The sequence below is a fragment of the Natator depressus genome, chromosome 27, assembly GCF_965152275.1.
Source record: "Natator depressus isolate rNatDep1 chromosome 27, rNatDep2.hap1, whole genome shotgun sequence".
NCBI lineage: Eukaryota > Metazoa > Chordata > Testudines > Cheloniidae > Natator > Natator depressus.
Window position 1 is genome coordinate 590,303 of NC_134260.1, and position 25,155 is coordinate 615,457.

A 25,155-nucleotide genomic window follows, 5' to 3' on the forward strand; every position below is an offset into this window, starting at 1 on the left:
GGCCTGCGCATGTGGAGGGCGGCAGAGGGCGGGCGGAGGCCAGGGCAGCCCGGGGCCGTTCCTGAGACAGGCCATTGAGAGGCCCCTCGCATCCACCCCTTTCTGCCAGTTACAGCTCTTGCTCTCAGGGCCCTGTTCCCCCCGGTGCCCTCCCGCCCCCAGCATGAAACGCCACGGCCCTCCGAGGGGCGCCCGCGCCCTGGGGTGCACTGGCCCTGCCGGGGGGCGAGGAACAGGGCTCACAGCTTCCTGGGCCTGGGAGGCAAGAGGCAGCCATGGCAGGACCAGGCTGGGGAAGAGGCTGAGCAGGGCCAGGTGGGGGTTGGGGGGGTCGGGCAGGTGGGGGCAGGGCAGGAGGCGGGGCTTAGGTCGGGCGGGGCGTGGCCAGTTGGGGCGGGGGCGGGGCTTAGGCCGGGTGGGGGCGGGGCCAGGCGGGGGTCGAGGGTGGGGTGGGGCGGGGCTTAGGCCGGGCGGGGCGGGGCCAGGTGGGGTTGGGGTCGGGGGGCAGGAGGCGGGGCTTAGGTCGGGTGGGGGCGGGGCCAGGCGGGGCAGGAGGCGGGGCTTAGGCCGGACGGGGGCGGGGCCAGGTGGGGTTGGGGTCGGGGGCAGGAGGCGGGGCTTAGGCCGGGCGGGGGCGGGGCCAGGCGGGGCAGGAGGCGGGGCTTAGGCCGGGCCGGGCCGCTGCTGCTGGTGCTGGCGGCCCGCATGGCGCTGGCGGCCGGCCCCGAGGTGCTGGGGTTCCGGGTGCCTGCGGAGAGCGGCCAGGCCCTGCTGGTCTGGGGGCTGGAGGAGGGGGCGGAGGTGAGGCCCGGCCCGCTGGGGGCCGCTGGACCCAGGGGAATCCCGCTCCGTGCGCCTGACTGGCCGTGGGGCGCCCCCCCCCGGAGCAGCAGAGCCGGGGGGGCCCCTCCCCCCGGTCACTGCTGGAGTCGCTAAGGCCAGGGGGGAAAGGGGGATCGGGGCAGGGGGTGGGGGTGCGAACTCTGGGGTGGGCCAGGGATGAGGGGTTCGGGGGGTGGGAGAGGGATCAGGGCTGGGGCAGGGGGTTGGGTTGTGGGGGGGCTGTTGCGGGCTCTGGCTGAGGCAGGGGGGTAGGGTGGGGGTGAGGGCTCTGGCTGGGGTGCGAGCTCTGGTGTGGGGCCAGGGATGAGGGGTTTGGGGTGTAGGAGGGGGCTCTAGGTGGGGTTCAGGGAGTGGGAGGGGGATCAGGGTTGGGGGGGCTGTTGTGGGTTTTGGCTGAGGCAGGGTGGTAGGGTGGGGGTGAGGAGGGGGGGCTCCAGGCTGGGGCCAAGGGGTTAGGAGGGCAGGAGGGGGATCTGGGCTGGGGCAGGGGGTTGAGGATGTGTGAGGGGGGTATGGGCTCTGGGCTAGTGGGTGCAGAAATGAGGGGTTCAGGGTGGGGGGGGGCTCTGGGCTTGGGCAGGAGGTTGGGATGCAGGGGGAGGAACGAGGGCTCCGGCTGGGAGTGCAGGTTCTGGGGGCGAGCCAGAAATGATGGGTACATGGGGTGTGGGGGGTATCAAGGCTGGGGCAGGGGGTTGGGATGGTGGGGGTGAGGGCTCTGACTGGGGGTGCAGGCCCTGGGGTGGGGCTGGGTATTAAGGGTTTGGGGCATAGGAGAATGCTCTGGGCTGGGACTGAGGGGTTGGGAGGGGGGGTGCAGGCTTCGGGAGTGCTTCTCTCAGGCAACTCCCAGAAGCAGTGGCATGTTCCCCCTCCAGCTCCTACATGGAGGCATGGCCAGGTGGTTCTGTGCACTGCCCTGTCCTCAGGTGCCACCCCCACAGCTCTCATTGGCCACAGTTCCTGGCCAATGGGATCAGCGGAGCTGGCACTTGGGGTGTGGGCATCGTGTGGAGCCCCTTGGCTGCCCCTACGCCTAGGAGTTGGAGGGGGCACCTGCTGCTGCTGCTTATGGGAGCTATGGCAGGCAGGGAGCCTGCCTTAGCCCTGCTAAGCCTCCGACCAGACTTTTAACAGCCTGGTCAGCAGTGCTGACCGGAGCCACCAGATTCTCTTTTCGACTAGGCATTCCGGTTGAAAATCGAACACGTGGCAACCCTAGTTTTACACTGGTCTCTCAACGTTATAGGTGACAATTTCCTAAATCAAAAAGTGTTGTTGTACGTGATGCAAGAGAATACACTAGACCTCGTCATGACACACAGGAATTAATCACAGAACTAAAAATTAATAGTAACTTAGGTACAAGTGATCAAATGTGACTTGACCACATTTGTATTGTGCAAACAGAATGAAGGCCAGGTAGGGGGCTTTAAATGGGCCATTTTCACAAAGCTGAAAACAGTTATGAGCCAGATCATCTGGGAGGAAGAATTTAATCAGAAAAATGTGAATGATAATTGGGAATTGAATTCTTTAAGAATGCTTTACTACCTGCCCTAAAAGCCACAATCAAGGAAGTAGGACATAATTGGTTTTGGTTTAGAGGGGAAGTAAAGGCAGCCATTATATATAAATGGAAGAAAGGGGAGGTTGATAGTAATGAATATGAATCATAAACCAGGAGTTGTAGAAAATTAGTAGGGGAGCAAAGGGGATAGAACGAGAAATCTACAACCAGCAGAGTTCAGGACACTAAGGAGGAATATTTTTAAGTATATTAGAAACAAAAAGAATCTTAATAATGGTATTAGGCCATGACTAGATGGCAATAGTAGAATTCTCAATAGTAATACAGAAAAAGCAGAAATATTAGTTAAATAGTTCTGTTCTATGTGGGGGGGGGGGGAAACAGATGATGGCGTCATGTCATATGATAATACTCTTCCCATTCTACTCATATCTCAGGAGGGTATTAAACAGCAGCTACTAAAGTTCGACATTTTTAAATAAGTCCATATAACTTGTTCCAAGAGTGTGTTGGTTTTGCCTTTTTTAAATCTGGCTGATGATCTGATGGACAGTTAATGTTGATTTTCAATAGTCTTGAGACACTGGGGAAGTTCCAGAAGACTGGAAGAAAGCGAATGTTGCACTAATATTTGTAACGGCTAAATGGGAAGACCTGGATAATTATAGGCTTGTCAATCTGAAACTGATCCCGGGCAAGATAATGGAGAGGCTGATATGGGATTTGATTAATAAAGAATTAATGGAGGGTAATAAGATTAATACCAATCAACGTGGGTTTCTGGAAAATAGATACTGTCATACTAAACTTGATAACACTTTTTTTTTAATGAGATTACAAGTTTGGTTGACAAAGTTTGGTTGAAGGCATTTGACTTGGAGGCAGAGTGCATTGTGATAATTTTATAAAAAGAAAAGGAGGACTTGTGGCACCTTAGAGACTAACCAATTTATTTGAGTGTAAGCTTTCGTGAGCTACAGCTCACTTCATCGGATGCAGCCTAGAGCCCCCTCCTACACCCCAAACCCCTCATCCCTGGCCTCGATGAAGTGAGCTGTAGCTCATGAAAGCTTCTGCTCAAATAAATTGGTTAGTCTCTAAGGTGCCACAAGTACTCCTTTTCTTTTTGCGAATACAGATTAACACGGCTGCTACTCTGAAACCTGATAATTTTATATCATTCTATTTTTTAACATAAAACACTTGTGACAGGATCCCCAGGGTGCAGCCTGGAACTGTGGGACTGCTGTGCCCCCTTAACTCTCTCCAGCCTGGGCTGTCTCTCACAGTGCCTTGCTAGTGACCAGCAGCAAACCCCTCCAGGTGCTGTGATCACTCAGCACAACCGCATGTGGAGCCCCACTCCCAGCTAGAAAGTGGCAGTGTAGACAAGGCCTCAGTTGCTTGCAGTGTAGGTGGGAGCAGGAGAACGCTCCAGTATGTGTCCACTCTATCTGTTTTATACCCTCGGTCCACGTGCTTGGAAAACACAAGTCCAGGCATGTCTGGGGGCATTGCTCAAGGCTTGTCTATACTGCCAATTTACAGCGCTGCAACTGTCTCTCTCAGGGGTGTGAAAAAACACTCCCCCGAGCGCAGCAAGTTTCAGCGCTGTAAAGCACCAGTGAAGTCAGTACACCAGCACCGGGCGCTGTGCTCGCGGCGCTGGTAGCTATGCCCCTCTTGGAGGTGGTTTTTTTAGAACTCTCTCCCACTGCTGCGCCGTGACCACACAAGGCATGTTAAAGCGCTGCCAGTGTAGACTAGCCCTCAGTCTCCAGGCAATGTTGAGTAATTCCCCTGGTGTGGCCTCATGCAGGTGAGTCACTGAATTGTAGCTCCCTTGCTGTGCAATGGTTGTTGATGGGTTGTTTGAAACCCCGCCCAGGTGTTGGTTATTTTCCTTGCTGTTGCCTCTGGGGAGATAATATCTTGGCTGATTCCCCAACTTACATCATGTTTTAGTGACGATCATACAACACATTTCTCATGACTTCATATGCATTAATGATATGCATGTGTGGATAGAGAAGAGACTTTCAGCAGGTCATAACCTTTCCCTGATACCTTACAAGGTATGCTTTATATGTAAAATAACGATTATATAAAAATGAGGAATATGGGGGTTACAGGATGCTCCCCCAAGGTATAGAATGTCACAACACTCCAAATAGATTAAAAACTGTCTAACTGATAAGTCTCAATGTAATTATAAATGGGGAATCATCATTGATCAGGTATGTTTCTAGCGGGGTCCTGCAGGGAATAGTTCTTAGCTATTTAACATTATTATCAAGAAGAAGAAACAAAATCATCATTGATAAAAGTTTGCAGATGACACAAAAATCGGGGGAGAGGTAAATAATGACAAGAGCAGGTCACTGATACAGAGTGATCTGGATCACTTGGCAAGCTGGGAACAATGTAAATATATACCTATAGAAACAAAGCCTGTAGGCCATACTTACAGGATGGGGGGCTCTATCCTGGGAAGCAGGGACTGTGATACAGACCTGGGGGCCATGGTGGATAATCAACTGAACACCAGCTCCCAGTGCTAATGTGATCCTTGGATGAATAAATGGGGATCTCTTGTGGCCACAGTCTCCAGCAGGGGTTGAGCCTTGTCCCCTCTGAGGTGACAAACACTGGAGGAGCAAGCAGCCAGTGGGTTTCCCTGTCTTCCTAGGGGTGGTGGGGTCAGGCTCCAGCCACAGGGCTTCGGCCTCCATCTCCAGGTTCTGGGGTCTGTCTCCGGGCTCAGGGCTTCTGGCTTTGTCCCCCAGCCGCACAGCAGTGGCTTCAGCTCCTGCCAACATAGCTACCGCCGCTCATTGGGGGCCACCGGGATACCTTACAGCAGTGCAGCTTCAGCCGTACAGCTCTGCCGCTGTAAGATCCGTAGCATAGCCGTAGCCCTAGTAGCTAGCTGGGTGGCTGGGAAAAGTGATAGTAACATACAAGTATCACTTGTCACAGCAGCAACTTACCAGCCAGCAAGTCTTAAAAAAAAAAGAAAAAAAAGGGGGGGGGAGAGGGGCAAAAAAAAGCAAAAGAAAAAACAACAAAAAAGACAAGAACATGCAAAGCACCTTATTTGTGTTTCTAGTCTGTTTAGGTCCAGAAAAGAATAGAAACAACTGCACATAATTTGTATTATTGAGTCTGCCAAAAAAAAAAAAAAAAATACAAGGATCTGGACATGCAGCTGTGCATATTTGTTGGTTTTTCCTAAAGTTAATTAAGTATTTTATGAAAAATTGTCGGAGCAGCCACCAGCAAGAATTGGTGGCTGCACTCTGAGGCCACCAAAAATTTGTTGACCGCTCCTGCACTGGATGGATGTTGGGTCTGACCCAGCCTGGCAGTTCCTGTATTCCTATGTAAAGAGTCAGAGACAATATCTGTCCAAACCAAACACTCAAGTTATATTTTACCCGTGTTAATTACTCAAGCGGTTTATTATTATTAGAGGAAGAAACTGATTGTAGGAAAAATACTCCCTAATTAATAATCAAGGTTGTGCATAGTCCCTGTTCACAGTGCCTCTTGGCTGCTGCTCTATCTCCTTAGCACTGATCTTCGTTTTCCTCTTTTTTTCCTCAGCATTCTCTGTTTTCAGCATTTTCTGAGTTTGGGTTGCTGTATTCAGTTCGAGTTCACAGAAATGCTGCAGTTGCGGGGCCTGGGTATTATGCTCTGGTCAAGTTCTATTCAGCTAGAGATGCCAGCAGAGCCCAGCGCACATGCCACAGGCAAAGATTATTTCAGAAATCTCCCTTAAAGGTAAGTGAATTAAAACAAGGTGTAACTTCCAGTTATTAGCAGAGAGGTGTCTAGGAATAGGGTGGTATCCTGGATTAATCTTTAATTAGAGATTATGTCATGTCATGGAACCTCCAGGCAGATGTCCAACCAAAACTGGCAACCGTAGGGTATCCCTTTAAATAGGTTTGAACTCTCTAATGGCACTCAGTATGTTCTGTAGTTTAGACACCACACAGAGCAGTAGTGTGTATGTGTAACTAGGTGTTGCATGTTGTGTATAGTTAGTAAACAAGTTGGCCCCCCGCGATGGCCATGTGGTTCCTTCATATGTATAAAAAGCAGAACACACAACAGACTGTTACCTAATTCCAAGTCAGGACTCCTTCACATGGTTAGTACGGTCCCCGTCTGGAAGAACGGGGAAGGGACATAGCCTGGGGACCTGAGATGCCCGCCTTAGGGCCTAGGGTGGTGCTGGTGCAGGGAAACACAAATGGCTGTGGAGTCTTCTCCATTTGAGGGTGGGGTTCCCAGTCCTTGAAGCCCTGAATCTCAGTGGCACGTTAGGGTCTTGCTGGACCCCCACACAGATCCAGCAGTAAATCATTCCCTTTATTTCCGCTCTCTCGAGGGGTAGCTGCTGGAATGCTCAGGGGCATCTGTTACACTAACATCGCTATCACTCCCTCCTCTAACCGCTGCTTCCATGGGGTGGGGCATCCTGTCTCACAACCAGGGGTGGCAAGACTGCATTTGCCACCTTCCAGAACCACTGCTGCCTCTGAGGAGGACGGGGAGTGGGGTACCATCACCCTTGTCCTCCCAGAGCTATCAATGCTGGTTCCTCAGTGGGACCCTGGAGCACTAGGGGCCTGGTCATATGGAACAGGAAGAGCAGTGCTAGTGAATACTTACAGCTTCCTGCCTGCAAAGCCAGTCTCACCTAATCCATGTAGGGCTTTTCTCCTCTGGGCAGGTTTGCATTTGCACCAGACAGAAGACCTTTAAGCAGCAAGTCCTTGCTCTGAGGAGTTACAAGTGTAAGGAATTAGCCAATTACTACCTTGGTTTCAATGGCTGGTCGAACCGGATCATTATGGTAAGAAGCCCTTCTTGTATTCTTTTGTTCCCTCCTGGTCCCTTATTCCTGATCTGGGGAGCTGATGGAGGGATTTGAAATGGGGGAGTGACTTGGTCTGATCGGGCTGCGAAGAGAGCCTTAGCAGCTGCGTTTTGGACAAAATGTCAGAGAATTGGGTAGACTGGCCAGAAGGAGTTGCTGTACTGAGCGAGGTAATGAGCACAGAAGCTTATCCTAGCGCTGGGGCCAGACATGGAAGTACCAGATCTTCAAACTGTGGGGAAGAGAGAAGAGCCAAGATTTGGCCATACCCTGCGTGTGACACAAGCGGTCAAAGACAACTTGGAGATTGCAAGCCTGATTGTCAGAGAGGGTGGTGGCTGCTGGAGCTTCTTGAAATAAAATGCATGGCCCTCGGGGTAGAAAGTTTGGACACTCCTGCTATGGCTTCACCATAGTTATTGGGCTCAGTGTTTATATCGCAGCCATCCCTTCTGGTCATAAAAATCTATTCATCTCTTTTTCCTACCATCCGTGCCCTCACCAGGTCTCACCTAACAGACATCCTCTCATACACAGATAAAACTAGCTCCCTGGATGGACCCCATGCCATCTCTCTGGCTCCCCTCTCTCACTGCTATCCCCAACTCTTCAACCAGTTGCACTGTCACTTGGATACTAAAACACCGGTTTTAGCACCACTTCCCAAGGAAACCACTCTTGAGCCCCACATGCAGCAGCTCCCTTTCATGTGTCTGAAGTATCTTTTCTCAGCCACAAAGGTTCCTGTTGCCGATCTCCTAGTCAGTGCCGACATTTATTGTCTAAGTATTGACAAATGCACAGTAAAAGCTATGTCAAAATCCTTCTGTGATGGTTTGAAAATGCAAATCCCAACAGCTGCAGAATATTTCTGGGTTTGACGTGGAGAATGAAGAGCTGGGAGGCTTGCCAGAGAGGAGGTGCCTGAAATACCTGTGCGTTGTGGAAGTAACGCTGCCCCACCATGGGATCTGCACCAGAGGACTTGGCGTTGCTGAGGCACATGTAGAAAATGGCCGAGGTATGTGTCCAGTGCAATTTGGTAACTTTGTGATTGTTAGTGTTGATCGCTTCCACGCTGCTGGACGCTCAAAGGCACTAGAATGTTGCACTGCTGTTGGACTTTCTGCAGGGTGGGCCTGTGGACTACCAGCTTGTTCAGCGAGGTGTTGGTAACAAACGCTGTGGAGTACCAAAGCTACAGGACCACCACTGTTCTCTCCCTTCCTCTCCTCTGTTTTGTGTATCTCTCTCTCTCTCGTCTCCTTTCCTTTCACGTCTTTCTTTAGTGCTCATTTGCGCTCCATCACAGGCACTCTTCTCAGATGCATTATGTGTAAGGCTAAGTTTTTGTCACGGATACTTTTAGTAAAAGTCAGGGACAGGTCACGGGCAATAGACAGAAATTCACAGAAGCCGTGACCTGTCCCTGACTTTCACTAAGAATATCCCTGACAAAAGGGGTAGACAGGTTCAGCACCCACTGCTGCTGGGGCTCCCGGGTCCCCCACCACTGCAGTGCAGGGAACTCTGGGGTCCCCCGGCTTTCGGGGCTGGGCTGCTTGGAGTCCACCCACCGGGGCTGGGCAGCTGTGGGGGGGTCCCCCCGACCAGCGTGGGGGCTGGGAGCTGCAGAGGCGGGGCTGGCTGGGAACTCCGGCCCTGGGGCAGAAAATGTCAGAGGTCAATGGAAGTCACGGATTCTGTGACCTCCATGACATAATTGTTGTACTTAAAGTACTGCAAAGGAGCTTTTCAGGGGGAATAAGGCAAAGCGCCACATTTATTGGTAATACATGTATCAATCAACACTGTATCATATGCATATGATATATATTACACTCATGCACTCACGCACGCACGCACACAAGCACACTCCGTCTTGTTGTTACCAACTAGTTGCTCCCCTTAATTTCACTGGCCAGGTGAGTTAGATGGGGGAGGGGTGGAGCCGAGCTTCTGCCGATCCGGATCGATGTTCCCATGTTGACAAGATAAGACCCAGGGTCCTCTGCAAGACTCCTCAGATTTATAGCAGCTTTCCTCTCACGCAAATCTATACCAGATGCAAAATCTGTGTCTGTGTCAGTTGGTCCTTTGTGCTGCTTCCTTCTGGGTTTTGTCCCAGTGCTGTTCAAAGAGGGTGTTTTCAAAAGAAGGTGATCGCTTCTAACCCCCAAGGTCGTCAGTATGTCTGCTCTTCTTTAGTGAGCCCACTTGACGAGTTTTATTGTTCTTGGGTCTGGCTTCCATCTCCTCTCCAACTGTTGCAGCTGTCTGGAGGTGCTTGCCTTCCATGCCTTACTCATTCACACCTTGTTCATTCAACAGGGCAATTGATTAAAAGGGCGGAGGGGGAGGAAATCTTATTCTACTGCTAGCAAAAAGACATTTTTTTTAACATTATTCCAAGGCTCAATACAAAGTTTTCTGTATAAGGATCTTATACAAAGTTGTGTGAAAATAGAGGCATAATACAAAGTCATATGAAAGGTATGTGAAGATGCTTAATGCAGAGATTTATCTACATAATCGTAGCCTTAATTATGTGAAATGGGTTTGATACTCATCCAGTTCTTAGTGGACAGAGTGTCTGCATTACACACACTAGCTGGCAGCAGGACTCCACGCTGTCAGGTTGGCTGCTATGGGCGTTAGATATAAACTCTTTGGGGAAGGAATGGTGTGTCACTGTATGTCTGTACGGTGCCTAATGCCATAGGGCCCTGATCAGGATTGAGGTTTCACGGCACTACCGTGTTATAAATAATTTTAAAAGTGCTGCAATAAACAGTCTTCCTACCAGAGTAATATGAGTTACTGGGTGAGCGTCTGCTTATCAGAAGGGATTTAACTGTGCAATAAGCTCTTGGTAGTACTGTATGACCATCATGCTTTCAAATGTAATCTTTGAAAATAACACCTTTTTGGGTTTAGATCCTCTTGAGTTTGTCATGAAAACAGGAAATGTTCAGAAACTTGCAGTTGAGAAAGCTCTGTCGGCTGCATTTCAGAAGATACTTCTCATAGTTTTAGGTAAGGCATTTTTATACATTGATTATAAATATCTGGGGGCTTGGTCTGAGAATAGCTGTGTTGTAGGTTTCATGATAGTGAATATGAACTATTATAAATATATTTTCTCAAAAGTGTTGCTTAGGGTTGAAAGCTTCCTTGTTCGGTCTCGGCTCAAAGTTAAATTTGTGAGTGTGTGCAAAGTTTGCATCAAATAAGTCAGCCATTTGAGTCCACTGAGTGGAAGGAAAATATACTTGGCATATTGCAAAGGGAAAATTAGATGTTTTTGGTCTATAGATAGCTGAAACAGCCAAATGTCTGAAAACCTGGACGCTTTCAAGTGCAAACCCTGCATTAATACTATCTTAAGGTTGTAATTGGAACAAAAATCCAAGATTTGAAGAAGCTAAGGCCCCAATAGCAGCAGTAACCCAGCCACACCGATACACATGATTTTTGACTACTGGCTAGCCTTCTGCCATCTCTGGCCTGCAGTCTGGTGAGTTGTGTGTTTTGTAACTGTTTTGCTCGGTGTTGTACCTGTTAACTGGGGCGCTCTCTCCCCCTTGATGTGAAGGGTAACAAGAAGGGTTTCTACAGATATGTTAGCAACAAGAAGATGATCAGGGAAAGTGTGGGACCCTTACTGAATGCTGGAGGGGGGTGAGGGGGAGGGGCAACTTAGTGACAGATGGAAAAAGCTGAAGTACTCAGTGCTTTTTTTGTCTTGGCCTTCATAGGCAAGGTCAGCTCCCAGACTGCTGCACTGGGCAGCGCAGTATGGGGAGGAGGTGAGCAACCTTCAGTGGTGAAAGAACAGGTTAAGGACTATTTAGAAAAACTGGACATGCACAATCCATGGGGCCGGATGCTCTGGATCCGAGAGTGCTGAGGGAGTTGGCTGATGTGATTGCAGAGCCATTGGCCATTATCTTCGAAAACTCATGGCGATCGGGGGCGGTCCCGGACAACTGGAAAAAGGCTAATGTAGTGCCCATCTTTAAGAAAGGGAAGAAGGAGAATCCAGGGAAGTATAGACTAGGACTGTCAAGCAATTAAAAAGATTAATCGCGCTATTACAAAATATTGATCGCGCGATTTAAACAATAATAGAATATCATTTATTTAAATATTTTGCGTGTTTTCTACATTTTCAAGTATATTGATTGCAATTACAACACAGAATACAAAGTGTACAGTACTCACTTTGTAGATATTTTTGATTACAAATATTTGCACTGTTAAAAACAAAAGAAATACCATTTTTCAATTCACCTAATACAAGTATTGTAGTGCAATCTCTTTATCATGAAAGTTGAACTTACAAACAGAATTATGTACAAAAAATAACTGCATTCAAAAACAAAACAATGTAAAACTTTAGAGCCTATAAGTCCACTCAGTCCTACTTCGTGTCAGCCAATCACTCAGACAAACAAGTTTGTTTACACATGCAGGACATAATGCTGCCCATTTCTTGCTTACAGTGTCACCTGAAAGCGAGAACAGGTGTTCGCATAGCACTGTTGTAGCCGGCGTCGCAAGTTATTTACGTGCCAGATGTGCTGAAGATTTATGTGTCCCTTGATGCTTAAACCATCATTCCAGGGGGCATTCATGCTGATGACTGGTTCTGCTCAATAACAATCCAAAGCAGAGCGGACTGACACGTTCATTTTCATTATCTGAGTCAGATGCCACCAGTAAAAGGTTGATTTTCTTTTTTGGTGGTTCGGGTTCTGTAGTTTCCACATCAGAGTGCTGCTCTTTTAAGACTTCTGAAAGCCTGCTCCACATCTTCTCCCTCTCAGATTTTGGAAGGCACTTCAGATTCTTAACCTTGGGTCAAGTGCTATAGCTATCTTTTGAAATCTCACATTGGTACCTTCTTTATGCTTTGTCAAATCTGCAGTGAAAGTGTTCTTAAAATGAACAACATGTGCTAGGTCATCATCCGAGACGGCTATAAGACGAAATATATGGCAGCATGCGGGTAAAACAGAGTAGGGGACATAAAATTCTCTCCCAAAGAGTTCAGAAACTAATTTAATTAACACATTTTTTTTTTTTTTTTTTTTTTTACCTAACATCATCAGCATAGAAGCATGTCCTCTGGAATACCTTGCAATGCCGGCTACAAAAATACCATGGGAACGCCTGTTCTCACTTTCAGGTGACATTGTAAATAAGAAGTGGGCAACATTATCTCCTGTAAATGTAAACAAACGTGTTTCTCTTAGTGTGACTGAACAAGAAGTAGAGCTGAATGGACTTGGAGGCTCTAAAGTTTTACATTGTTTTGTTTTTGAGTGCGGTTATGTAACAAAAAAAAAATCTACATATGTAAGTTGCACTTTCAAGATAGAGATCACACTACAGTACTTATATTCCCCCCACCGTTCCTCAGACGTTCTTGTCAACTGCTGGAAATGGCCCACCTTGTTTATCACCGCAAAAGGTTCCCCCTCCCACCCCCTTGCTGGTAATAGCTCATCTTAAGTGATCACTCTCCTTACCGTGTGTATGGTAACACCCATTGTTTCATGTTCTCTGTGTATATAAATCTCCCCACTGTATTTTCCACTGAATGCATCCGATGAAGTGAGCTGTAGCTCAAGAAAGCTTATGCTCAAATAAATTTGTAAGTCTCTAGTACTCCTTTTCTTTTTACTACAGTACTTGTATGAGATGAATTGAAAAATACTGTTTCTTTATCATTTTTACAGTGCAAATATTTGTAATAAAAAAATACAAAGTGTACAATGCTCACTTTACATTATTATTTGTGTTGTAATTGAAATCAATATATTTTAAAATGTAGAAAAACACCCAAAAATTTTTAATAAATTTCAGTTGGTATTCTATTGTTTAACAGTGCGATTAAAACTGCGATTAATCAAGATTAACTTTTTAAAACGCGATTAATTTTTTTGAGTTAATCGCATGAGTTAACTGCAATTAATCATCAGCCCTACTACAGCCTCACCTCAATCCCCAGAAAAATCATGGGGCAGGTCCTCAAGGAATCCATTTTGAAGCACTTGGAGGAGAGGAAGGTGATCAGGAACAGTCAGCATGGTTTCACCAAGGGCAAGTCATGCCTGACTAATCTAATTGCCTTCTATATCCACTGGCTCTATGGATATGGGGAAAGCAGTGGACGTGATATACCTTGACTTTAGCAAAGCTTTTCATACAGTCTCTCACAGTATTCTTGCCAGCAAGTTAAAGTGGTATGGGCTGGATGAATGGACTATAAGGTGGATAGAAAGTTGGCTAGATCAACGGGCTCAATGGATAGTGATCAACAGCTCGATGTCTAGTTGGCAGCCGGTATCACGCGGAGTTCCCCAGGGGTCGGTCCTGGGGCCAGTTTTGTTCAACATCTTCATTAATGATCTGGATGATGGGATGGATTGCACCCTCAGCAAGTTCACGGGTGACACTAATCTGTGGGAAGAGGTGGATATGCTGAAGGTAGGGATAGGGTTCAGAGGGACCTAGACAAATTGGAGGATTGGGCCAAAAGAAATCTGATGAGGTTCAACAAGGACAAGTGCAGAGTCCTGCACTTAGGATGGAAGAATCCCATGCACTACTACAGGCTAGGGACCGACTGACTAAGCGGCAGTTCTGTAGAAAAGGACCTAGGGGTTACAGTGGACGAGAAGCTGGATATGAGTCAGCAGTGTGTCCTTGTTGCCAAGAAGGCTAACGGCATATTGGGCTGCATTAGTAGGAGCATTTGCCAGCAGATCTAGGGAAGTGATTATTCCCCTCTATTTGGCACTGCTGAGGCCACATCTGGAGTATTGCATCCAGTTTTGGGGCCCCCACTACAGAAAGAATATGGACAAATTGGAGAGAGTCCAGCAGAGGATGACGAAAATGATTGGGGGTGGGGCACATGACTTATGAGGAGAGGCTGAGGGAACTGGGCTTATTTAGTCTGCAGAAGAGAAGAGTGAAGGAGGATTTGATAGCAGCCTTCAACTACCTCTATATAAAAAAAGATTTCACAAAACTAAGTGATTGGGCAACAAAATGGCAAATGAAATGTAATGTGGATAAATGTAAAGTAATGCACATTGGAAAAAATAACCCCAACTATACATACAATATGATGGGGGCTAATTTAGCTACAACTAATCAGGAAAGAGATCTTGGAGTCATCGTGGATAGTTCTCTGAAGACATCCACACAGTATGCAGCGACAGTCAGAAAAGCGAACAGGGTGTTAGGAATCATTAAAAAAGGGATAGAGAATAAGACGGAGAATATCTTATTGCCCTTGTATAAATCCATGGTACACTCACATCTTGAATACTGCATACAGATGTGGTCTCCTCGTCTCAAAACAGATGTACTGGCATTAGAAAAGGTTCAGAGAAGGGCAACTAAAATGATTAGGGGTTTGGAACAGATCCCATATGAGGAGAGATTAAAGAGGCTAGGACTTTTCAGCTTGGAAAAGAGGAGACTAAGGGGAGATAAGATAGAGGTATATAAACTCATGAGTGGTGTGGAGAAAGTGAATAAGGAAAAGTTATTTACTTGTTCCCATAATATAAGAACGAGGGGCCACCAAATGAAATTAATGGGCAGCAGGTTTAAAACAAATAAAAGGACATTCTTCTTCACTCGGCGCACAGTCAACCTGTGGAACTCCTTGCCTGAGGAGGTTGTGAAGGCTAGGACTATAACAGGGTTTAAAAGAGAACTGGATAAATTCATGGAGGTTAAGTCCATTCATGGCTATTAGCCAGGACGGGTAAGGAATGGTGTCCCTAGCCTCTGTTTGTCAGAGGGTGGAGATGGATGGCAGGAGAGAGATCATTGGATCATTACCTGTTAGGTTCACTCCCTCTGGGACACTTGGCATTGGCCACTGTCAGCAGACAGGATACTGGGCTGGATGGACCTTTGGTCTGACGCAGTATGGCCATTCTTATGTACCTGAAGGGGGGTTCCAAAGAGGATGGAGCTCGGCTGTTCTCACTGGTGGCAGATGACAGAACAAGGAGCAATGGTCTCAAATTGCAGTGGGGGAGGTCTAGGTTGGATATTAGGAAAAACGATCCCACTAGGAGGGTGGTAAAGCACGGGAATGGGTTCCCTAGGGCGGTTGTGGAATCTCCATCCTTAGAGGTTTTTAAGGCCCGACTTGACAAAGCCCTGGCTGGGGTGATTTAGAATCATAGAATCATAGAATATCAGGGTTGGAAGGGACCCCAGAAGGTCATCTAGTCCAACCCCCTGCTCAAAGCAGGACCAATTCCCAGTTAAATCATCCCAGCCAGGGCTTTGTCAAGCCTGACCTTAAAAACCTCTAAGGAAGGAGATTCTACCACCTCCCTAGGTAACGCATTCCAGTGTTTCACCACCCTCTTAGTGAAAAAGTTTTTCCTAATATCCAATCTAAACCTCCCCCATTGCAACTTGAGACCATTACTCCTCGTTCTGTCATCTGCTACCATTGAGAACAGTCTAGAGCCATCCTCTTTGGAACCCCCTTTCAGGTAGTTGAAAGCAGCTATCAAATCCCCCCTCATTCTTCTCTTCTGCAGACTAAACAATCCCAGCTCCCTCAGCCTCTCCTCATAACTCATGTGCTCTAGACCCCTAATCATTTTTGTTGCCCTTCGCTGGACTCTCTCCAATTTATCCACATCCTTCTTGTAGTGTGGGGCCCAAAACTGGACACAGTACTCCAGATGAGGCCTCACCAGTGTCGAATAGAGGGGAACGATCACATCCCTCGATCTGCTCGCTATGCCCCTACTTATACATCCCAAAATGCCATTGGCCTTCTTGGCAACAAGGGCACACTGCTGACTCATATCCAGCTTCTCGTCCACTGTCACCCCTAGGTCCTTTTCCGCAGAACTGCTGCCTAGCCATTCGGTCCCTAGTCTGTAGCGGTGCATTGGATTCTTCCATCCTAAGTGTAGGACCCTGCACTTATCCTTATTGAACCTCATCAGATTTCTTTTGGCCCAATCCTCCAATTTGTCTAGGTCCCTCTGTATCCTATCCCTCCCCTCCAGCGTATCTACCACTCCTCCCAGTTTAGTATCATCCGCAAATTTGCTGAGAGTGCAATCCACACCATCCTCCAGATCATTTATGAAGATATTGAACAAAACCGGCCCCAGGACTGACCCCTGGGGCACTCCACTTGACACCGGCTGCCAACTAGACATGGAGCCATTGATCACCACCCGTTGAGCCCGACAATCTAGCCAGCTTTCCACCCACCTCACAGTGCATTCATCCAGCCCATACTTCCTTAACTTGCTGACAAGAATACTGTGGGAGACCGTGTCAAAAGCTTTGCTAAAGTCAAGAAACAATACATCCACTGCTTTCCCTTCATCCACAGAACCAGTAATCTCATCATAAAAGGCGATTAGATTAGTCAGGCATGACCTTCCCTTGGTGAATCCATGCTGACTGTTCCTGATCACTTTCCTCTCATGTAAGTGCTTCAGGATTGATTCTTTGAGGACCTGCTCCATGATTTTTCCAGGGACTGAGGCGAGGCTGACTGGCCTGTAGTTCCCAGGATCCTCCTTCTTCCCTTTTTTAAAGATTGGCACTACATTAGCCTTTTTCCAGTCATCCGGGACTTCCCCCGTTCGCCACGAGTTTTCAAAGATAATGGCCAAGGGCTCTGCAATCACAGCCGCCAATTCCTTCAGCACTCTCGGATGCAACTCGTCCGGCCCCATGGACTTGTGCACGTCCAGCTTTTCTAAATAGTCCCTAACCACCTCTATCTCCACAGAGGGCTGGCCATCTCTTCCCCATTTTGTGATGCCCAGTGCAGCAGTCTGGGAGCTGACCTTGTTAGTGAGAACAGAGGCAAAAAAAGCATTGAGTACATTAGCTTTTTCCACATCCTCTGTCACTAGGTTGCCTCCCTCATTCAGTAAGGGGCCCACACTTTCCTTGGCTTTCTTCTTGTTGCCAACATACCTGAAGAAACCCTTCTTGTTACTCTTGACATCTCTTGCTAGCTGCAGCTCCAGGTGCGATTTGGCCCTCCTGATATCTTTCCTACATGCCCGAGCAATATTTTTATACTCTTCCCTGGTCATATGTCCAACCTTCCACTTCTTGTAAGCTTCTTTTTTATGTTTAAGATCCGCTAGGATTTCACCATTAAGCCAAGCTGGTCGCCTGCCATATTTACTATTCTTTCGACTCATCGGGATGGTTTGTCCCTGTAACCTCAACAGGGATTCCTTGAAATACAGCCAGCTCTCCTGGACTCCCTTCCCCTTCATGTTAGTCCCCCAGGGGATCCTGGCCATCCGTTCCCTGAGGGAGTCAAAGTCTGCTTTCCTGAAGTCCAGGGTCCGTATCCTGCTGCTTACCTTTCTTCCCTGCGTCAGGATCCTGAACTCAACCAACTCATGGTCACTGCCTCCCAGATTCCCATCCACTTTTGCTTCCCCCACTAATTCTTCCCGGTTTGTGAGCAGCAGGTCAAGAAAAGCGCCCCCCCTAGTGGGTGCTGGTCCTGCTTTGAGCAGGGGGTTGGACTAGATGACCTCCTAAGGTCTCTTCCAACCCTGATATTCTATGATTCTATGTGTTTTAGCTTATCTATCTATTATACTTATATGGCTACCATTATCATAGTACCCGAGTCTACACTCAGAGCTAGGGCTGATATTCTGAGCTCGGGTAAACGTGTGGTAGGTCTCATCGAGTATAACTAGCACTGTAGCCATGGTAGTGGTCGCGGCAGCAGGTGAGTACATACACCCCGCAGTCCAGGCGGATTTGTGCTCGCCGTGTTTCTGTTGCACGTGCTACCGGAGCTGCACTGCTATTTATGCTTGTGCCAGCTTGATGAGAGCTAGCCCCAGTATGTCTACACAAGCTGGGACTCACACCCCTAGCTCACAGTCTAGACGTAGCCAAAGGGTGAAATTTTCAGACAGACTTGGGCTGCTGAGTCACTTGGGCCCTCTTTAGAATTTTACTCAAAGGGCCTTGCCCAAGGTTGCAGGAACTCTGTGGCAGAGCAGGGAATCCAACCCAGGTTTCCTGAGTCCCAGGCTCCCTAACCCTGGGCCTTTCTTAAAATAACACATACAATAACTGCACTGTCTACAGGGAACCCAGAGAGACACCCCAGTGTCTGTGTTCTGATACAGAAAGCCTGGCGTGACCTGTGGCGAGGCACTCGAGATCACTCAGGTGGCCTGTGCTTTCTTCCTTCCCAGGTTTGTCATTAGGGCCAGAGCAGGGCCCTCTCTGTGTTGGGAGCTCCTCCATGGACATTCCTGAAGATGAGTGCTTTTGTCCATGAGCGTTTAACTTATGCCTGTCACAAGTTGCATGGAAGGGAAGAGAGTTTGTGGAAGGGCATTTGGACCTGACTTTTGATTAACTATTGAACTGGACACACGCCCACCATCTGAACATAGGTGCCTCATGGGTGCTGATCCGTCAATACTTTGTTTAAATGAATAGCTCTTAAACCTGCATTAAATATCGATTATTATTTTTTGCATTTAAGAAACAAAGTCGGTTTCCAGTCTGATGATTTTGATGGAGCAGATTTGGTATTTAGTATTTTTCATGAACAGAGGAATACGCAGCAATCTTTCCAGCAAACATTGATTCCCACTCTCGGGCCCTGATAAAGCAAAGCACTTAAACGTGGGCTTAAGTTCCATGAAATCAATGAGATTTAAATATGTGCTTAAGTGCTGTGCTGAATCAGAGCCTAAATTCCCACGACTGGCTTAGACTTTTAAAATGTCATTTAGGCCATGTCTATCCTACAGAGCTTGTGCCGGCACAGCTCCCTAGTGTAGACGCAGTGTGTGCTGACACAAGGAGGTCTGCTGCCACAGTGACACCACTTCCCCGAGCGATGTTAGCTATGCTGACAGAAGCACTCTTCTGTTGACATAACTGCATCTACACTGAGGGTTTTGTCAACATAGTTATGGTTGGTTTTGTGGAGTGACTTTTTTCACACTCCTAGCCGCTGTACTTATAGACCAGGTCTGAAGTGTAAATATCTGGTGGATTTCCTGCTATCAGACCTGACACTTGTACAGAAGCAGGTAAATAGCATCCTCGTTTGTTTGTACCCTGCTTTCCACAGATTCTGGCTCCTCTGCTTTTCCAGTCTCTGCTTGGCCTAGTTAAATGCCTTTTGTTTTTCTGCCTGATCTGGAAAGCAGATGCTCTAGACCAGAGGAAGGAATGGGGTACGGAGTGTACAAAGTAATTTCACAGCCTGGCATTGTCAGACTAGGTTGTGCAAAGTGTGTTCTCAAATGGGGGTCGTGAGAAGTAGCTTCATAAATCATTGGATTCTCTTCTTAGCAGTGCTCTCAGATCTCCCATATCTCCGACTCCCCACAAAAGTCTAATCTCTTAAAACCTAATCCTGCTCCCACTGAAGTCAGCTGGAGTCTTTCCACTGATGTTAATGGAAGCAAGATTGGGTCCTTAATCCTCAATCCGTATGTGAGAGCAGCGCCCACAGACTCTTCCTCTTACCCTGCATGCAATGTGGCAGTTACTAGGTTGTATTTGCATCACTGTGGTCAGTTTTATCTTACACAGTAAAGGCATTTGCATTCCTTAAAGGAACAAATGAGCTATAACCCCCACGCCTACCCCGTGCCAACAATGGGAAGATAAAATTAGTACCTACTCCATCTCTGAACTTTTTAAACTGCCTGTTCCCAGGGGATTGATGCTCCTGGCTGTCCAGGCAGTTATAAAGCTCAGTTCAGTCTTGAGACAGTATGGAATCATTTTGTGGTCACTAAATTGAGTGGTAAGAAAACACCTCCTTAATTCTTGTGTTGCATGCTTGTTTCAGAGAATGGTAAGGTGGCTGTGGAGTACAACTCTGCCCAAGAGGAACCCATTGACTCCTTAACAGACGAGGAGCTGAGGGGACTTATTCAGGTAAATAGAGGCTGTTTTGTCTTGCACTGGCCCACAACAGGCGAGCTCGGCACTCCACTACGAAGGAAGCAGAACGAGCAACAGAATAGCGTCATGCCACCTCAGCCAACAGTAGGAGGGAACATAGACACCAACTTGCCTGGGCACGTCTCCTAAACCCGGCATGTGGGAACTGATTTCCAGTTTTAGTCATACTCAGATATGAGCGGCAATCATTACAAGTCCCTTTATCATGTATCTAGTAGATCCTCAAAATGCATTTCTTCTTACCATGTCCTACAGTATGGTTGCAGTACTCAATTCCTGAAATTATTCAGTATACTGAGATTTTAAAACTTTATTTTCTTGATATTATTACGCAAAATTATGTATTTTTTAAATAGCATAGGAGACGCTAGGGATGCTGTGTAGAGACCATGTTCTCAGCCACACTGTAATGGCCCCAGCAGTATAACTCATGACAAAGCCAAGGCCCACGCTTCCTGTAGCATTGTGTGGGAGCGACACTCTCATTAAGGTTGAAAAGGCACTTCACTTCCAAATGAGTCTTTAGAGTGGTTATTAAAATAAACCTCTCCTTTGGGTTGCACTTCATCTACTTGCTCTGAAGCTGACAGCAAAGAGTTAACAAAGGGATCTCAGTAAACTGGGTGAATGGGTGACAACGTGAAAGTGATTAAGTGCAAAGTGATGCACATTAGAAAAATAATTCTAACTACACCTAGAGAACGATGTGGTCTAAGTTAGCTCAGGGTAGATCTTGGCATCCTGTGGATGGTTCTCTGAAATATCTGCTGAATGTGTAGCAGCAGTCAGAAAAGCGAACAATGTTAGGAGCCATTAGGAAAGGGATCGATAATAGAAAATATCATCATACAACTAGATAAATCCATGGTGCACCTAAAACTTGAGTCCTGCTTGCAGTTCTGGTCACCCCAACTCAAAAGATATTGGGAACGGTGCACACAAGGGCGACGACATGATTAAGGGGGTGGAACAGCTTCTGCACCCCAAGACATTAAGGCTGGGACTGTTCAGTTGAGAAAAGGTGACGAGGGGGAGGATAAGACAGAGGCGCACAAATTCGTGACTGGTGTGAAGAACGTGACTAGGGACGTGTTATTTACCCCTTCACATAATGCAAGACCTAGTGGTCACTTTGTGACATTAGAAGGCTTCCAGTTTAAAACAAACATAAGGAAGTTCTTCTTCACGCAACGCACCATCAACCTGTAGAACTTATTGCCAGGGAATGTGTGAAGGCCAAAAGCATAACTAGGTTGAAAAAAGAATTAAGTAAGTTCAGGTCCCTCAATGGCTACTGGCCAAGATGGTTAAGGATGCGAACCCGTGTGCTGGGTGTCCCTAAACCACCAACTTCCAAATCTGGGACTGGACCACTGGGGATGGATCACTGGAAAATTGTCCCGTTCTGTTCATTCCCTCTGAAGCATCTGGCACAAGCCACTGTCAGAAGACCGTATACCAGGCTAGATGGACCATTGGTCTGAGGCAGTCTGGCCGTTCTTATGTTCTCTAAGCTCAAAGGTGATTACTTGTAGAGGGTTGACTGAAAGCTGTTAATTGTGAGTTATGTTATCATAAAAAGGAAATCTTTTCAATGTAAAAAAATCATAATTCTTATGCTGGACTTAAAAAGAGCTGAACTTTTAAATTCAAACTTTACATGTAGGCTTGAATAAGGAATAGTCGCCTTGCTTAATCTGAAAGCAGTGAGACTTGCTGGGGATATTCACCGGATCTGTGACAACACAGTCATCCCACAGCACATCTGGGCATTGTGCAGCACCCACAGCAGTGTGGGTAGAGGAAATGTCTCAGTGAACCTCCTGATGCATTAGTCCTCTTAAGGTGCACGTAGGCAAAGCAGTGTTTTCGTAATTACAACATTCAAACATGGTTTGTTTTAGTTCTGGATCTAATATATTTACAGTCCAAAGTGCTGTGGAATTGCCTTAGGTTATTTTTTATCCTTTTTGTTAAAGAAAGATATGGATCTTCTGCTATGTAGAGCTATTTTGTTCTCCATTTAAATCTTCCTTTCCATTGCCCCTTCCATCTGAGTATATCAAAGGGCTTTAAAGCACCCAGAGTAATTGGTTTACTCGTGGTCAATGGGAAGTTTATGGTAAAGCCAGGAAACAAAACCTAAATCTGATCTGTCCTGTGCTTTAACCACAAAATTGTCTTCCTCCCTTGGTGGCTTGTGGAATTTGAACTAATAACATCTCTCAGGGCTTGTCTTCACTACCGGGGTAAGTCGACCTAAGTTACACTACTCCAGCTACTCTGGAGCACTTAGAGGAGAGGAAAGTGATCAGGAACAGTCAGCATGGATTCACCAAGGGCAAGTCATACCTGACTAATCTAATTGCCTGCTGTGACAAGATAACTGGCTCTGTGGATGAGGGGAAAGCAGTGGACGTGTTGTTCCTTGACTTTAGCAAAGCTTTTGACACAGTTTCCCACGGTATTCTTGCCAGCAAGTTAAAGAAGTATGGGCTGGATGAATGGACTATAAGGTGGATAGAAAGTTGGCTAGATTGTCGGGCTCAACGGGTAGTGATCAATGGCTCCATGTCTAGTTGGCAGCCGGTATCAAGCGGAGTGCCCCAAGGGTCGGTCCTCAGGCCGGTTTTGTTCAATATCTTCATTAATGATCTGGAGGATGGTGTGGATTGCATCCTCAGCAAGCCTGCAAATGACACTAAACTGGGAGGAGAGGTAGATACGCTGGAGGGTAGGGATAGGATACAGAGGGACCTAGACAAATTGGAGGATTGGGCCAAAAGAAATCTGATGAGGTTCAACAAGGACAAGTGCAGAGTCCTGCACTTAGGACGGAAGAATCCCATGCACTGCTACAGACTAGGGACCGAATGGCTCAGCAGCAGTTCTGCAGAAAAGGACCTAGGGGTTACAGTGGACAAGAAGCTGGATATGAGTCAACAGTGTGCCCTTGTTGCCAAGAAGGCCAATGGCATTTTGGGATGTATATGTAGGGGCATTGCCAGCAGATCGAGGGATGTGATCGTTCCCCTCTATTCGACATTGGTGAGGCCTCATCTGGAGTACTGTGTCCAGTTTTGGGCCCCACACTACAAGAAGGATGTGAAAAAATTGGAAAGCATCCAGCGAAGGGCAACAAAAATGATTAGGGGACTGGAACACATGACTTAGGAGGAGAGGCTGAGGGAACTGGGATTATTTAGTCTGCAGAAGAGAAGAATGAGGGGGGATTTGATAGCTGCTTTCAACTACCTGAAAGGGGGTTCCAAAGAGGATGGCTCTAGACTGTTCTCAGTGGTAGCAGATGTCAGAATGAGGAGTAATGGTCTCAAGTTGCAGTGGGGGAGGTTTAGGTTGGATATTAGGAAAACCGTTTTTACTAGGAGGGTCGTGAAGCACTGGAATGGGTTACCTAGGGAGGTGGTGGAATCTCCTTCCTTAGATATTTTTAAGGTCAGGCTTGACAAAGCCCTGGGTGGGATGATTTAGTTGGGGATTGGTCCTGCTTTGAGCAGGGGGTTGGACTAGATGACCTCCTGAGGTCCTTCCAATCCTGATATTCTATGATTCTATGTGCATAACGTAGCTGAATTCGACATAGCTTAAGTCAATTTACCCTGGTGTCTTAACTGCGCTGTGTCAATGGGAGCCGCTCTCCGGTTGACTTCCTTTACCCTTCTTGGAGAGGTGGAATACCGGGGTCCACCAGAGAGCGTTCTGCAGTCAATTTAGTGGGACTTCACTAGACCCACTAAATTGACACCCGGCTGCATCAGTTCCCCCGTAGAGAAGACAAGCCCTCACTCTCAGCACACAAACCACTGAGACCAGTGAGCCAGCTACTCATGATAAACTTGAAAGGGGCAGCTTGGGAGGAGAGAGATTCCTTTTGTTTCATTGGCTTGTGGCGCTGGTAAGTCAGAGAAATTAGCAGAGATGCTAGCTACCCAGAATGGGAGAGCCGATAGTTGACAGGTTCCCCATCCAATGTTTTTGAACTGACATGATTCAAGATAGGGAAGTGTTTTCCTGAAATGTGATTAAAATACAATGGTTCGTTCTGCATTTCCAGGAAATGGTAAAGAAGGTTGAACTATGGTGCTGAGTAGCAAATACACTCTTAATTTCTCTTTCCAGGTCAATGACTTGTCCTTGGAGCAGCTGAACCTTGAAGAAGAAGAAGAAGAAGAAGAATTTTTGTCTGATTTCAGTTTTGATGAAGAGCACCTGCTGGAGGGGAGACAATCTAATTAGTGTGGTTTAAAGTATTCTGGGAGTTTTACAGTATTTATTTCAAATTGTTGCTCAGAAATGAAAGCATAAAGTTTTGACATTGCACATGCTAAATGTTCTAGATGCTTTATTTCTTCGGATTATAAAGTGGTGGAAATAAATGATTAATCTATTGTTGTTAAAATAAAGATAGACAAACATAGCTAAGGATCGCCCAGTTCATTCCTTCCTTCATGGGCCCTGAGAACACCAGGATTGCCTGGGTTGCCTTCAGCTTGGGTATAACGCTTGCAGCTCTGCATTAAGATAGATTATCATCAAATTTCATGCTGCAGGGTTTCAGCAGGTCAACCTGTGGGAGTCAGGAAGATATTTTTCCTCTCAGTGTACAATTGGCCAGGTGTAGTCTCTGAGAGAGCAGCAACAGGTGAATGCCCTGCCACAGGAGACCTTAAGTAGCTGCAGAATTTACACACACAGACACCTGTTTGCTCACCTAAGAAACATTTCTTTAACTCTCATGTAACCTACCAAGCCAGTCAGTTGCGAGATAAAAGCGGTTTTCCTATGTGCCCTTTCCTTCTTCGTATTAACCTGCCATAGTGCCAAACAAAGGCCCTTTTTTGCTTAGAAAGTGCAAGTTTTGCATTACATTGACATT

The 25,155-nt window shown here is 47.0% G+C and overlaps 1 protein-coding gene across 2 annotated transcripts; it reads left to right on the top strand.

Annotated features, from left to right (window-relative positions):
* Window positions 1-671: 671 nt before the first annotated feature.
* On the top strand, window positions 672-24,644 carry RDM1 (RAD52 motif containing 1). Of its 2 annotated transcripts, XM_074940571.1 has the most exons (7): window positions 672-801; window positions 5,981-6,160; window positions 7,119-7,241; window positions 8,124-8,286; window positions 10,203-10,301; window positions 20,143-20,231; window positions 24,399-24,644. In XM_074940571.1, the coding sequence occupies exons 1-7, from the start codon at window positions 706-708 to the stop codon at window positions 24,513-24,515; spliced, it is 867 nt and encodes a 288-aa protein (XP_074796672.1). In that variant the 5' UTR covers window positions 672-705; the 3' UTR covers window positions 24,516-24,644. The 2 variants fall into 2 exon arrangements, with proteins under 2 accessions (XP_074796672.1, XP_074796673.1); XM_074940572.1 differs by lacking the exon at window positions 10,203-10,301.
* Window positions 24,645-25,155: the final 511 nt, after the last annotated feature.